The sequence below is a fragment of the Anomaloglossus baeobatrachus genome, chromosome 5 (assembly GCF_048569485.1).
Source record: "Anomaloglossus baeobatrachus isolate aAnoBae1 chromosome 5, aAnoBae1.hap1, whole genome shotgun sequence".
NCBI classification, from domain to species: Eukaryota; Metazoa; Chordata; class Amphibia; order Anura; family Aromobatidae; genus Anomaloglossus; species Anomaloglossus baeobatrachus.
The window spans coordinates 505538765-505552046 of NC_134357.1; the positions used below are offsets into that span (position 1 = coordinate 505538765).

A 13282-nucleotide genomic window follows, 5' to 3' on the forward strand; every position below is an offset into this window, starting at 1 on the left:
AACACAGGAGAAGCTGGAGGAGAAGTCTGCACTGGAGATTGGTAATGAGGGGACGGAGGGAACAGGACTCAGTGCTGGGGGAAAGGACCGGGGCTCTCTACACATAGGAAACAGCCGGAAACACAGGACAAGCTGGAGGAGAAGTCTGCACTGGAGACCGGTAATGAGGGGACGGAGGGGACAGGACTCAGTGCTGGGGGAAAGGACCGGGGCTCTCTACACATAGGAAACAGCCGGAAACACAGGAGATGCTGGAGGAGAAGTCTGCACTGGAGACCGGTAATGAGGGGACGGAGGGAACAGGACTCAGTGCTGGGGGAAAGGACCGGGGCTCTCTACACATAGGAAACAGCCGGAAACACAGGAGAAGCTGGAGGAGAAGTCTGCACTGGAGACCGGTAATGAGGGGACGGAGGGAACAGGACTCAGTGCTGGGGGAAAGGACCAGGGCTCTCTACACATAGGAAACAGCCGGAAACACAGGAGAAGCTGGAGGAGAAGTCTGCACTGGAGACCGGTAATGAGGGGACGGAGGGAACAGGACTCAGTGCTGGGGGAAAGGACCGGGGCTCTCTACACATAGGAAACAGCCGGAAACACAGGAGAAGCTGGAGGAGAAGTCTGCACTGGAGACTGGTAATGAGGGGATGGAGGGAACAGGACTCAGTGCTGGGGGAAAGGACCGGGGCTCTCTACACATAGGAAACAGCCGGAAACACAGGAGAAGCTGGAGGAGAAGTCTGCACTGGAGACCGGTAATGAGGGGCCGGAGGGAACAGGACTCAGTGCTGGGGGAAAGGACCGGGGCTCTCTACACATAGGAAACAGCCGGAAACACAGGAGAAGCTGGAGGAGAAGTCTGCACTGGAGACCGGTAATGAGGGGCCGGAGGGAACAGGACTCAGTGCTGGGGGAAAGGACCGGGGCTCTCTACACATAGGAAACAGCCGGAAACACAGGAGAAGCTGGAGGAGAAGTCTGCACTGGAGACCGGTAATGAGGGGACGGAGGGAACAGGACTCAGTGCTGGGGGAAAGGACCGGGGCTCTCTACACATAGGAAACACAGGAGAAGCTGGAGAGAAGTCTGCACTGGAGACCGGTAATGAGGGGACGGAGGGAACAGGACTCAGTGCTGGGGGAAAGGAACGGGGCTCTCTGCACATAGGAAACACAGGAGAAGCTGGAGGAGAAGTCTGCACTGGAGACCGGTAATGAGGGGCCGGAGGGAACAGGGCTCAGTGCTGGGGGAAAGGACCGGGGCTCTCTACACATAGGAAACAGCCGGAAACACAGGAGAAGTCTGCACTGGAGACCGGTAATGAGGGGATGGAGGGAACAGGACTCAGTGCTGGGGGAAAGGACCGGGGCTCTCTGCACATAGGAAACACAGGAGAAGCTGGAGGAGAAGTCTGCACTGGAGACCGGTAATGAGGGGCCGGAGGGAACAGGGCTCAGTGCTGGGGGAAAGGACCGGGGCTCTCTACACATAGGAAACAGCCGGAAACACAGGAGAAGTCTGCACTGGAGACCGGTAATGAGGGGCCGGAGGGAACAGGACTCAGTGCTGGGGGGAAAGGACCGGGGCTCTCTACACATAGGAAACAGCCAGAAACACAGGAGAAGCTGGAGGAGAAGTCTGCACTGGAGATTGGTAATGAGGGGACGGAGGGGACAGGACTCAGTGCTGGGGGAAAGGACCGGGGCTCTCTACACATAGAAAACAGCCAGAAACACAGGAGAAAATGGAGGAGAAGTCTGCACTGGAGACCGGTAATGAGGGGACGGAGGGGACAGGACTCAGTGCTGGGGGGAAAGGACCGGGGCTCTCTACACATAGGAAACAGCCAGAAACACAGGAGAAGCTGGAGGAGAAGTCTGCACTGGAGATTGGTAATGAGGGGACGGAGGGGACAGGACTCAGTGCTGGGGGAAAGGACCGGGGCTCTCTACACATAGAAAACAGCCAGAAACACAGGAGAAGCTGGAGGAGAAGTCTGCACTGGAGACCGGTAATGAGGGGCCGGGGGTAACAGGACTCAGTGCTGGGGGAAAGGACCGGGGCTCTCTACACATAGGAAACACAGGAGAAGCTGGAGGAGAAGTCTGCACTGGAGATTGGTAATGAGGGGACGGAGGGAACAGGACTCAGTGCTGGGGGAAAGGACCGGGGCTCTCTACACATAGGAAACAGCCGGAAACACAGGACAAGCTGGAGGAGAAGTCTGCACTGGAGACCGGTAATGAGGGGACGGAGGGGACAGGACTCAGTGCTGGGGGAAAGGACCGGGGCTCTCTACACATAGGAAACAGCCGGAAACACAGGAGAAGTCTGCACTGGAGACCGGTAATGAGGGGCCGGAGGGAACAGGACTCAGTGCTGGGGGGAAAGGACCGGGGCTCTCTACACATAGGAAACAGCCAGAAACACAGGAGAAGCTGGAGGAGAAGTCTGCACTGGAGATTGGTAATGAGGGGACGGAGGGGACAGGACTCAGTGCTGGGGGAAAGGACCGGGGCTCTCTACACATAGAAAACAGCCAGAAACACAGGAGAAGCTGGAGGAGAAGTCTGCACTGGAGACCGGTAATGAGGGGACGGAGGGGACAGGACTCAGTGCTGGGGGGAAAGGACCGGGGCTCTCTACACATAGGAAACAGCCAGAAACACAGGAGAAGCTGGAGGAGAAGTCTGCACTGGAGATTGGTAATGAGGGGACGGAGGGGACAGGACTCAGTGCTGGGGGAAAGGACCGGGGCTCTCTACACATAGAAAACAGCCAGAAACACAGGAGAAGCTGGAGGAGAAGTCTGCACTGGAGACCGGTAATGAGGGGCCGGGGGTAACAGGACTCAGTGCTGGGGGAAAGGACCGGGGCTCTCTACACATAGGAAACACAGGAGAAGCTGGAGGAGAAGTCTGCACTGGAGATTGGTAATGAGGGGACGGAGGGAACAGGACTCAGTGCTGGGGGAAAGGACCGGGGCTCTCTACACATAGGAAACAGCCGGAAACACAGGACAAGCTGGAGGAGAAGTCTGCACTGGAGACCGGTAATGAGGGGACGGAGGGGACAGGACTCAGTGCTGGGGGAAAGGACCGGGGCTCTCTACACATAGGAAACAGCCGGAAACACAGGAGAAGCTGGAGGAGAAGTCTGCACTGGAGACCGGTAATGAGGGGACGGAGGGAACAGGACTCAGTGCTGGGGGAAAGGACCGGGGCTCTCTACACATAGGAAACAGCCGGAAACACAGGAGAAGCTGGAGGAGAAGTCTGCACTGGAGACCGGTAATGAGGGGACGGAGGGAACAGGACTCAGTGCTGGGGGAAAGGACCGGGGCTCTCTACACATAGGAAACAGCCGGAAACACAGGAGAAGCTGGAGGAGAAGTCTGCACTGGAGACCGGTAATGAGGGGACGGAGGGAACAGGACTCAGTGCTGGGGGAAAGGACCGGGGCTCTCTACACATAGGAAACAGCCGGAAACACAGGAGAAGCTGGAGGAGAAGTCTGCACTGGAGACCGGTAATGAGGGGCCGGAGGGAACAGGACTCAGTGGTGGGGGAAAGGACCGGGGCTCTCTACACATAGGAAACAGCCGGAAACACAGGAGAAGCTGGAGGAGAAGTCTGCACTGGAGACCGGTAATGAGGGGCCGGAGGGAACAGGACTCAGTGCTGGGGGAAAGGACCGGGGCTCTCTACACATAGGAAACAGCCGGAAACACAGGAGAAGCTGGAGAAGTCTGCACTGGAGACCGGTAATGAGGGGACGGAGGGAACAGGACTCAGTGCTGGGGGAAAGGAGCGGGGCTCTCTACACATAGGAAACAGCCGGAAACACAGGAGAAGCTGGAGAAGTCTGCACTGGAGACCGGTAATGAGGGGACGGAGGGAACAGGACTCAGTGCTGGGGGAAAGGACCGGGGCTCTCTACACATAGGAAACAGCCAGAAACACAGGAGAAGCTAGAGGAGAAGTGTGCACTGGAGACCGATAATGAGGAGCCGGGGATGGAGGGAACAGGGCTCAGTGCTGGGGGAAAGGACCGGGGCTCTCTACACATAGGAAACAGCTGGAAACACAGGAGAAGCTGGAGGAGAAGTCTGCACTGGAGACCGGTAATGAGGGGACGGAGGGAACAGGACTCAGTGCTGGGGGAAAGGACCGGGGCTCTCTACACATAGGAAACAGCCAGAAACACAGGAGAAGCTGGAGAAGTCTGCACTGGAGACCGGTAATGAAGGGACGGAGGGAACAGGACTCAGTGCTGGGGGAAAGGGCCAGGGCTCTCTACACATAGGAAACAGCCGGAAACCCAGGAGAAGCTGGAGGAGAAGTCTGCACTGGAGACCGGTAATGAGGGGCCGGGGACGGAGAGAACAGGACTCAGTGCTGGGGGAAAGGGCCGGGGCTCTCTACACACAGGAAACAGCCGGAAACACAGGAGAAGCTGGAGGAGAAGTCTGCACTGGAGACCGGTAAGGCTAGTTTCACACTTGCGTTGCATTGCGTTGTGTGACGGATGCAACGGATGCGTTGCATATAATGGCACAACGGATTTTTTTCTTCTTTACAGTTTTACCGGCGGCAGACTATTGTGAACGATCAGCTGATCGCCGGGCGCTCAGCTGAGCGCTCCCAAAAGCCGGCTGCCGGGCGCTCAGCTGAGCACTCTCAAAAGCCTGAACGTTCGGCCACCGAGAGACAAAATAAAGTTTCTGTGATTAAAAAAAAAAAAAAAGATGAGCATGCGCAGTGAAAAATAAAGGATTTCAGCGCTCAAAAAATGTTACATGCTGCGTTCCTTCCGCCCGGCAGAAGCAACGCAGCGTCGCCCGGCAGAAGCAACGCAGGTACTTTTGGCACAATCCATCATCTATACAAGTCTATTGGAAACAGCGGAATCCATTAACGGATTCCGCTGTTATCCAAAAGGGCGGATTCCGCCAGAAGGTAATTAACGCAAGTGTGAAAGTACCCTTATGAGGAGCCGGGGACGGAGGGAACAGGACTCAGTGCTGGGGAAAGGAAAGGACCGGGACTCTCTACACATAGGAGACAGCCAGAAACCCAGGAGAAGCTGGAGGAGAAGTCTGCACTGGAGGCCGGTAGTGACTATCTGGGGACGGAGCGATAATAGTTGCAGAGGTTGCCCCGGAGCATATGTGGCCCTAAAAACCTTTTTGACTAATATGAAAAGATCAGTACTACTGAACACCTGCAGCATTTGGTGGCCCCATTGCAGCTTTTGCATTGAGGCCTATGAGCTTCAAGTAACTATCATCCAGAATGATCGGCACTATTTGGTACTTGATCAACCATTGTGATGATGCACTGCACTCAAAAATGCATCAGAAAACGCGATAAAAACACACACTGTGTGCACACAGTGTCAGCCTTGTTTTTAGAAAATATTTCATAAAAATTAAGATTTTTTACATTTTCCCTTTAGATTTGTTTTGTGTTGTTGGTGCTGGATTGGAGATATTCTGTGATAAATCTGTGTGTGTGACTATAGTTGGATTGTGTGTTATATCGGGGCCAGGACTAGATGTAGTGATCATGTAAAGCCGGTAACAGTTTTGGACATTTCTTACATGGGATTTATTGGCCACGTGCATGTTTTTGGTGAGGTTTTTTTTTTACTTTAGTATTTGTTAGCTGTTAGCTGAAACCAATAGTAGAAGAGTAGAACAATGATAGGAAAAGTACAGGTGTGTCTCAATAAATCAGAATATCATCAAAAAGTTAATTTATTTCAGTAATTCAATACAATACATATATTATATAGAGTCATTACACACAGAGTGATCTATTTCAAATGTTTATTTTTGTTAATGTTGATGATTATGGCTTACAGACAATGAAAACCCAAAAGTCATTATGTTAGAAAATTAGAAAATTATATAAGACCAAATGTAAAAATAATTTTACACTCAGAAATGTTGGCACCTACTCAAATGTCTGTACAGTAAATGCACTCTGTACTTGGTCGGGGATCATTTTAAATGAATTACTGCATAAATGCAGCATGGCATGGAGGCCTTCAGCCTGTGGCACTGCTGAGGTGTTGTGGAAGCCCAGGTTGCTTTGATAGCAGCCTTTAGCTTGTCTGCATTGTTAGGTCTGGTGTCTCTCATCTTCCTCTTGACATTACCACATAGATTCTCTATGGCGTTTAGGTCAGGAGAGTTTGCACAGCGATACTGTGGTTATTAAACCAGGTATTGGTACTTTTGGCAGTATGGACAGGTAGCAAGTCCTGCTTGAAAAGGAAATTTCCAACTCCAAAAATCTTGTCTGCAGAGGGAAGCATGAAGTGCTCTAACATTTCCTGCTAGATGGCTGACCTGACTTTGGTCTTGATAAAACACAGTGGACCTAACCAGCAGATAACATGGCTCCCCAATCCATCACTGATTGTGGGAACTTCACACTAGACCTTGAGTAGCTTGGATTGTGTGCCTCTTCACTCTTCCTCCAGACTCCAGGACCTTGATTTCCAAATGAAATGCAAAATTTACTTTAATCTGAAAACAACACCTTGGACTACTGAGTAACAGTCCAGTTCTTTTTTTCCTTGGCCCAGGTAAGACTCTTCTTGTGTTTTTCTATTGGTCATGAGTGGCGTGACACAAGGAATGCAACACTTGTAGCCCATGTCCTGGATACATCTGCATGTGGTGGCTCTTGAAGCACTGACTCCAGCAGCAGTCCACTCCTTGTAAATCTCTCCTAAATTTTTGAATGGCCTTTCTTAACAATCCTATCAAGGCTACGGTTATCCTGGTTGCTTGTACACCTTTTTCTACCACACTTTTTCCTTCCACTCAACTTTCCACTAATATGCTTGGATACGGCACTCTGTTAACAGCCAGCATCTTTATCAATGACCTTTTGTGGCTTACCCTCCTTGTGGAGTGTGTCAATGACTGCCTTCTGGACATCTGTCCAGTCAGCAGTCTTCCCCATGATTGTGTAGCCTAATGAACCAGACTAAGGGACCATATTAAACGCCTAGGAAGCCTTTGCAGGTGTTTTGTGGTAATTACTCTAATTTTCTGAGATGACTTTTGGGTTTTCATTAGCTGTAAGCCATGATCATCAACATTAACAGAAATAAACACTTAAAATAAATCACTCTGTAAAGACTCTATATAATGTGTTTCCCTTTTTGCATGGAATTACTGAAATAAATTCTCTTTTAGATGATATTTTAATTTATTGAGATGTATCTGTATAATACAAACATGGGCACCACTTCTGTATTTTTTTACCCGGAGGTAGAAAACTCAAAAACATATTGTGTGCACATGGCCTTTTAGAGACAAAATGTAGCAAAACCGTAGAACTGTGTGGTTTTGATGCTTTTCTTCTTCTATAAGCTTGTGTGAAGCCTGAAAAAAAAAACATGTAAAAAATGCAATTATGTGAAGTGCAAAATCAATGTTTTTCTGTACTATAAACCACATTAAAATGCAGCTTCACATCTGCACCAAAAATGCATCAAATAAGAGGGAGAGGCATTAAAATTGCAGAATAAATGCAAAATGAAAGTGTAGTTGGTGTGGACATTTGCAAAATATAATAAACAGTATTTGTGCTACATGTGAACAAGGCCTTACAGATACAAGAAAGCAACATGTCATAGTGAAGTTACATAAAGATGAGGAAGTTCTGGACTTACGATATTAAATCGTCATCTTCTCCCCATTCAGGTCCCTACAATATCGGATCCTCTCAGATCTTCTATAGAAGAGAATTCTCCTGATTGACCCATCAAGGATGGATAGGGACAGGGACAAGATGGCGGAGAGGATATTACACCTCACCCTAGAGATCCTCTTCCGGCTTACTGGAGAGGTGAGAGATTCTGATGATGTCACATTACATCATTCTTATCTATGGGAATAACAGATGGACAGAACTGGAGAGGTGAGGACTCTGGAAATGTCTGTAGTGAGGTTTATTAATGTGTCTCTCCATATCCAGGATTACACAGTAGTGAAGAAGACCTCTAGTGAGCGCTGTCAGGACCCTGTGTCTGAGGGATGGGGAAGACCCCTGAGCCCAATCACGGGGCCTCCACCTCACCCCCTGATACATGAGGACATCAATGACCAGAAGATCCTAGAACTCACCTACAAGATGATTGAGCTGCTGACTGGAGAGGTGACACTGCTGGGAATGCTGGGACATTATACAGTAACGCTATGAAGGGATCGGGGGATGACGGTATCATTGTATGTGTCAGGTTCCTATAAGGAGTCAGGATGTCACCATCTATTTCTCCATGGAGGAGTGGGAGTATTTAGAAGGACACAAAGATCTGTACAAGGACGTCATGATGGAGGATCCCCAGCCCCTCACATCACCAGGTAATAGACAGGACTAAATACACACGGTCTATAATTATCTGTATGTAAGGAATGAATTCAGTCCCTGTATGTGTCTCCTCCAGTTCTATCCAGTGAGAGGACAACACCAGAGAGATGTCCCCATCCTCTTCTTCCACAGGACTGTAAACAAGAAGATCCCGATGTTCCTCAGGATGATCAGGTAGATGGAGAGAAGGTGTAATGAAATCTCCCTATGATGTGTAGACGGCTGTGAAGGTCTTGTGTTCAGTCTTGTTTTATCCACCAGTATTATACACTGAATGGACAACTAATTAGAGACACTTTCACGCTCCCATCTGATATTTATTAGACACATGACCGCAGAGTGCAGCATAAATCGGAGAGATCAGTTTTCAGAATGGGAAGATTGAAGAAAGTCATTGGTGTTAGATTAGCCGGGACCAGCATTAAAAAACTGCCAACTCCACTGGGTTTTTCATGTAATGGTGACGAGTGTACATTGGGAATGGTGTCATCAATGAAAAATTTCCAGTGATATTGTTTCCCCTGAATGTAAGCAACATATCAATGTATCAAGGAAAATGTCAGAATTAGTTCTGAGAACATGAGGAGCCCAGTTATGCCCTGCAGCTGAATACCGTGCTGTAGCTCAACTAACGTGTCCGAATGCAGTCACCATGCCTTACATAGATGGGCTAAACAATAAATTGAAAAGAAAGAAAAAAAAAAAAGTATTGTAAATAGGGTCTTATCTGAGGATAGTGGATAACTTCGAGAGACAAAAAAAGGCTCACCTGGGGTAGTTGTAAAAGCCACAACTACTGGGAAGGCAAAAACGGCTTCAGCAGCATCTCTGGTGGTAGTATTTCTTAAAGAAGCAAAGATGGGATATTGCTTCGCGACCATGGAGAAATCCCAGACAAGATGAGAAGATTGTGATTTTTATTGTTGACACGTTACTGAGAGCAATTTTTCTGTCATGATTCAGGCCGGTATCTGCCGATGTGGTATCTCTCAGCTCCGGCTTGGTCATGTCAGGTTAATCTCTCCCTGCCTTGTTCCAGTTTCCGGGACACTATAGCTGGGTACTGCAGCTTTGGTGCAGCACCATTTATAGTCTGTCTTGTAGTGTATTGATGGCTCTGGTGAGTTACCTGTCGCGGGCGGCGGGGCGCTGCGCTTGCTAACACTCGGGTCCGGCGCTGCTGCTGCTGATCGGTGGCTCGAGCGGTGGGCCGGATCCGGGGACTCGAGCGGCGCTTCTCGCCCGTGAGTGAAAAGGGTGGTTTGGTTTGGGGATTTGGTCCGTGACGCCACCTACGAGTTGTGGTGAAGGTGAGCACCACCGCTGCTGATGACGGGGATCCCGGGAGCGATGGTAGGGAGCAGCTGGGATGTTGTTTTCCCCCTCCGTGGGTAGGGGTTGGTGGTCCCGGGGCCCGGTGTTGTGACAGGGAGGCATGTCTGGCGAGGTGCAGGGTCGCAGGGACAGCGCAGCGCGGTGCCGGATGGCACTGGTGTACTCACTCAGCAACAGATGCACGCAAAGTCTCTGGTAAACCAAACGGCTGGATGGACGGGTCCCGCAGCCGGCTGCTGTAGCTTCTCCCGGACGGTTGGCGGTGGCTGCCTTTCCCTGCACCTTTGTGTGTGTTCGGCTCCAATGGCTTCCCACCGGTAACACGCTCCCCAGCGTAAATGTGCCGAAGGAGCCCTTTTGCCCGCAGGCTCTGGCCCGTTGGAATTCTAGCTTTGGCGGTAGCTGTATTTCCTTTTGCTGGTCGGACGGTTGCCTTTTATCGGGTCTTGGCTGCTAGGAAACCCCTGGGGTTCCGGTCACTAACGGATTTGACCTTTGACGGCGGCTCCAAGCCTGGTCGGGGTCCGCAGGCCCTGCCTGTGTGTGCTGGCTTCACTTCGCTCCCCAGCTCGGTACCGGCGGGCCACCGCCCGACCCCGGTCCTACGGTTCTGCGTTGATTCGCCTCTCCTGCAGACGGCCACCACCGTCTGCCAACCTTGCTGTCAGTGCCTGGGCCACACACCCAGACACAGCCAGTGCAGCTCCTCCACTTTCTCCTACCACTCTCTACTCTCCGCTCTAGCTAACTGCTGGTTTTCCCGCCTCCAGGACTGTGAACTCCTCAGTGGGAGGGGCCAACCGCCTGACTCCACCCCACCTGGTGTGGACATCAGCCCCTGGAGGGAGGCAACAAGGGTTTTGTGTTTGGCCGTTGTGCCTGTCTCGGGGTGGGGGTGTGTGTGTTGTAGTACCTGTGACGACCTGGCTAGTCCAGGGCGCCACATACCTGATCTGTCCTGCAATGCACCCTTTCCCATCTAACCTTTTCTTTCTCGTTCTTTCTGTCCTTTCCCAGCCCCATCCCACTCGTCATACCTTTTGTTTCTAGTTTGGACTTCCCGCTTGAGTTACGCTCCCGTCCCTGACTTGGTTCTGTCTCTCTCTTCGGTTTTCTCTATTACAGTTTATCTCCTGACCCTTTGCTTGCTTCTGATTCTGAGTTCGTTCACCCCTCATACATTTTTATTTACTTCCCATTGCTGACTCGGCTCTCTACCTATGATCCTGCCACCTTGTGGTGACTTCACTATACTACTCTGGTTAATGTTTTAGTATAGTGTGACATTATAACTGGCCCATTACTTTTTCTCCCTCTATGGACCTGTTACACACCCTTACAGATCAGATGTCAATTCTGACCCAGAAGATGCAGGATTTGTCCATTGAGCATAGGGCCTTGGTCACGTCCCATAGTAAACTCCAGGGGGAGCTTACAGCTGCCGTAAAAGCCTTCCAGAGTTCCATGGCACAGTCAGCCATTAGACAGCCTGATCCCATTGATATCTCTTTACACTCTCCTGAACCCATGATTAGGCTTCCTGATACGTTCTCTGGGGAGAAGGAGAAGTCATATATTTAGGGTGTGTTATAAATTACTTTTTTCACTTAGACTCCAATCCTCTGGGGATGAGAGTCAGTGGGTGGGGATAATAATCTCCTTGCTCAGAGAGGGTCATTAGACTTATGCCTTCTCATTACTCCCGACAGCCCTTGAACGTACATCTGTGGATAGGTTTTTTGACACCCTAGGACTGATTTATGTCGAACCAAACCAGGTCACGGTGGTGGAGGACACAATCATGGGTCTCTCTCAGGGTAGACACACTGCTGAATGGTATTGTTCCGTTGGTGGTTCACCAAAGTATCCTGGAATGACTCTGCTCTGAGATGCCAGTTTAGGAGAGAACTGTCTGATCTTCTCAATTATGCCCTGGCCCTGCATTCTCCACCCAGTTCTTTGGAGGAGGCCATGACCCAGGCAATACTTATGGATCGGAGGTTGCGGGAGAGAGGAGTGACCCAATGAGAAGCCTCATTATGTTCTGTCAAGCCCGAGGTTGTTCCAGACACGGAGCCCATGGAGGTCGGTGTCACTGATTCCAAGGAGAAAGAGAGGAAACGGCGAAGGGATTGGAGGTTATGTTTCTATTGCGGAGGTCCAGGACATTGGAAGAAGGACTGCCCCACTTGCCCTCCAACCACCAAGCCATCGGGAAACGTCTAAATCTGGGTAATGGTTGAGGAGGTCACCCAGACTCTCAAGTACACTTTTCCTCATTTCAAAAGATTCTGTTGGAAGAGGAACTTTGTATGGGAGATTGTTTTGTTCCACCCTCTGCTTTTGTGGACTGTGGATCCTCCATGAACTTCATTGACTCTAGTTTGGTGGCCAAAGCTAAGATAGGGACAGTTAGGCTAGAGACTCCTATTCACATCATTGGTATTGATAAGACACCGTTGTCACAGAATGTGGTTAATTGTGTCTCTAAAATGTTTCTCCTCAAAATGGGCTCCCTTCATCAGGAATGTATTTCATATCATATCATGGATAACCTCACGGCGGAACTGGTGTTGCGATTCCCCTGATTACAGATGCATAACCCTGTTATTGACTGGGAATCTTGCGATATTGTTAAATGGAGTCTTAACTGTTCTAATGGCTGTCTTTTTACTGTTCAAGTGTCTTCCTCTTATCTGAAGGGTATTCCAGAGTACCTAAAAGATTTTTGAGCCATGTTTTACGAATAGGAGGCTGAGCCTTAGCCACCACATCGCCCTTACGATTGTACCATCAATCTGATTCCGGGTGCTAAATTTCCCAAGGACCGTTTGTATAATCTTACTGGCCCGAAATGCGTTGCCATGAAAAATTATATCTCCGATAGTTTGCGTAAGTGTCACATTCATCCCTCTGTCTCGCCTGTTGCTGCTGGGTTGCTGCTTTTTGTTAAGAAAAAAGATGGCAAACTATGCTAATGCCTCGATTTTCGTGAACTGAATAAGATTGTGGTAAGAAATGCCAATTCCCTTCCACTCATCCCGGATCTCTATAATCAGTTATCTGGAGCGAAATGGTTCTCCAAGCTGGATCTCAGGGAAGCCTATAACCTCATTCGCATCTAGGAGGGAGATGAGTGGAAATCGGCATTTCTCACCTCAGAGGGCCTGTTTGAAAACTTAGTCATGCCTTTTGGTCTCATTAACGCGCATGCAGTATTTCAGAACTTCATGAACAACATATTTTCTGATTTCATTGGGTGTTTTACTGTTGTATACTTCTGATATTCTCATTTTTTTATCCGACTAAAGAGTCTCACATTGGTCATATACATGCGGTACTTAGGTTATGGGAGAATTCCCTGTTTGCAAAACCTGAGAAGTGTACTTTTTGTGCCCAAGAAATTTCCTTTCTCGGGTTTATTCTCTCTGCGGATGGGTTTTGTATGGATCCCGGAAAGGTACAAGCTATTGTTTTTTTTTTTAATCCAATCAATTTTTATTGTAGGAAGTAACATTACAAAAAGGAGAAATTCAGGTATCATTGGCAATAATACA

The 13282-nt window shown here is 49.5% G+C and overlaps 1 protein-coding gene across 1 annotated transcript in view; it reads left to right on the top strand.

Annotated features, from left to right (window-relative positions):
• LOC142312847 (uncharacterized) overlaps positions 1–13282 on the top strand; it is a 142064-nt gene that overhangs the window by 26705 nt on the left and 102077 nt on the right. The window contains exons 2-3 of the mRNA XM_075351835.1: positions 8260–8383; positions 8467–8564. Of these exons, the coding sequence (XP_075207950.1) occupies positions 8260–8383; positions 8467–8564 (222 nt within the window). The remainder of the gene's footprint in view (positions 1–8259; positions 8384–8466; positions 8565–13282) is intronic.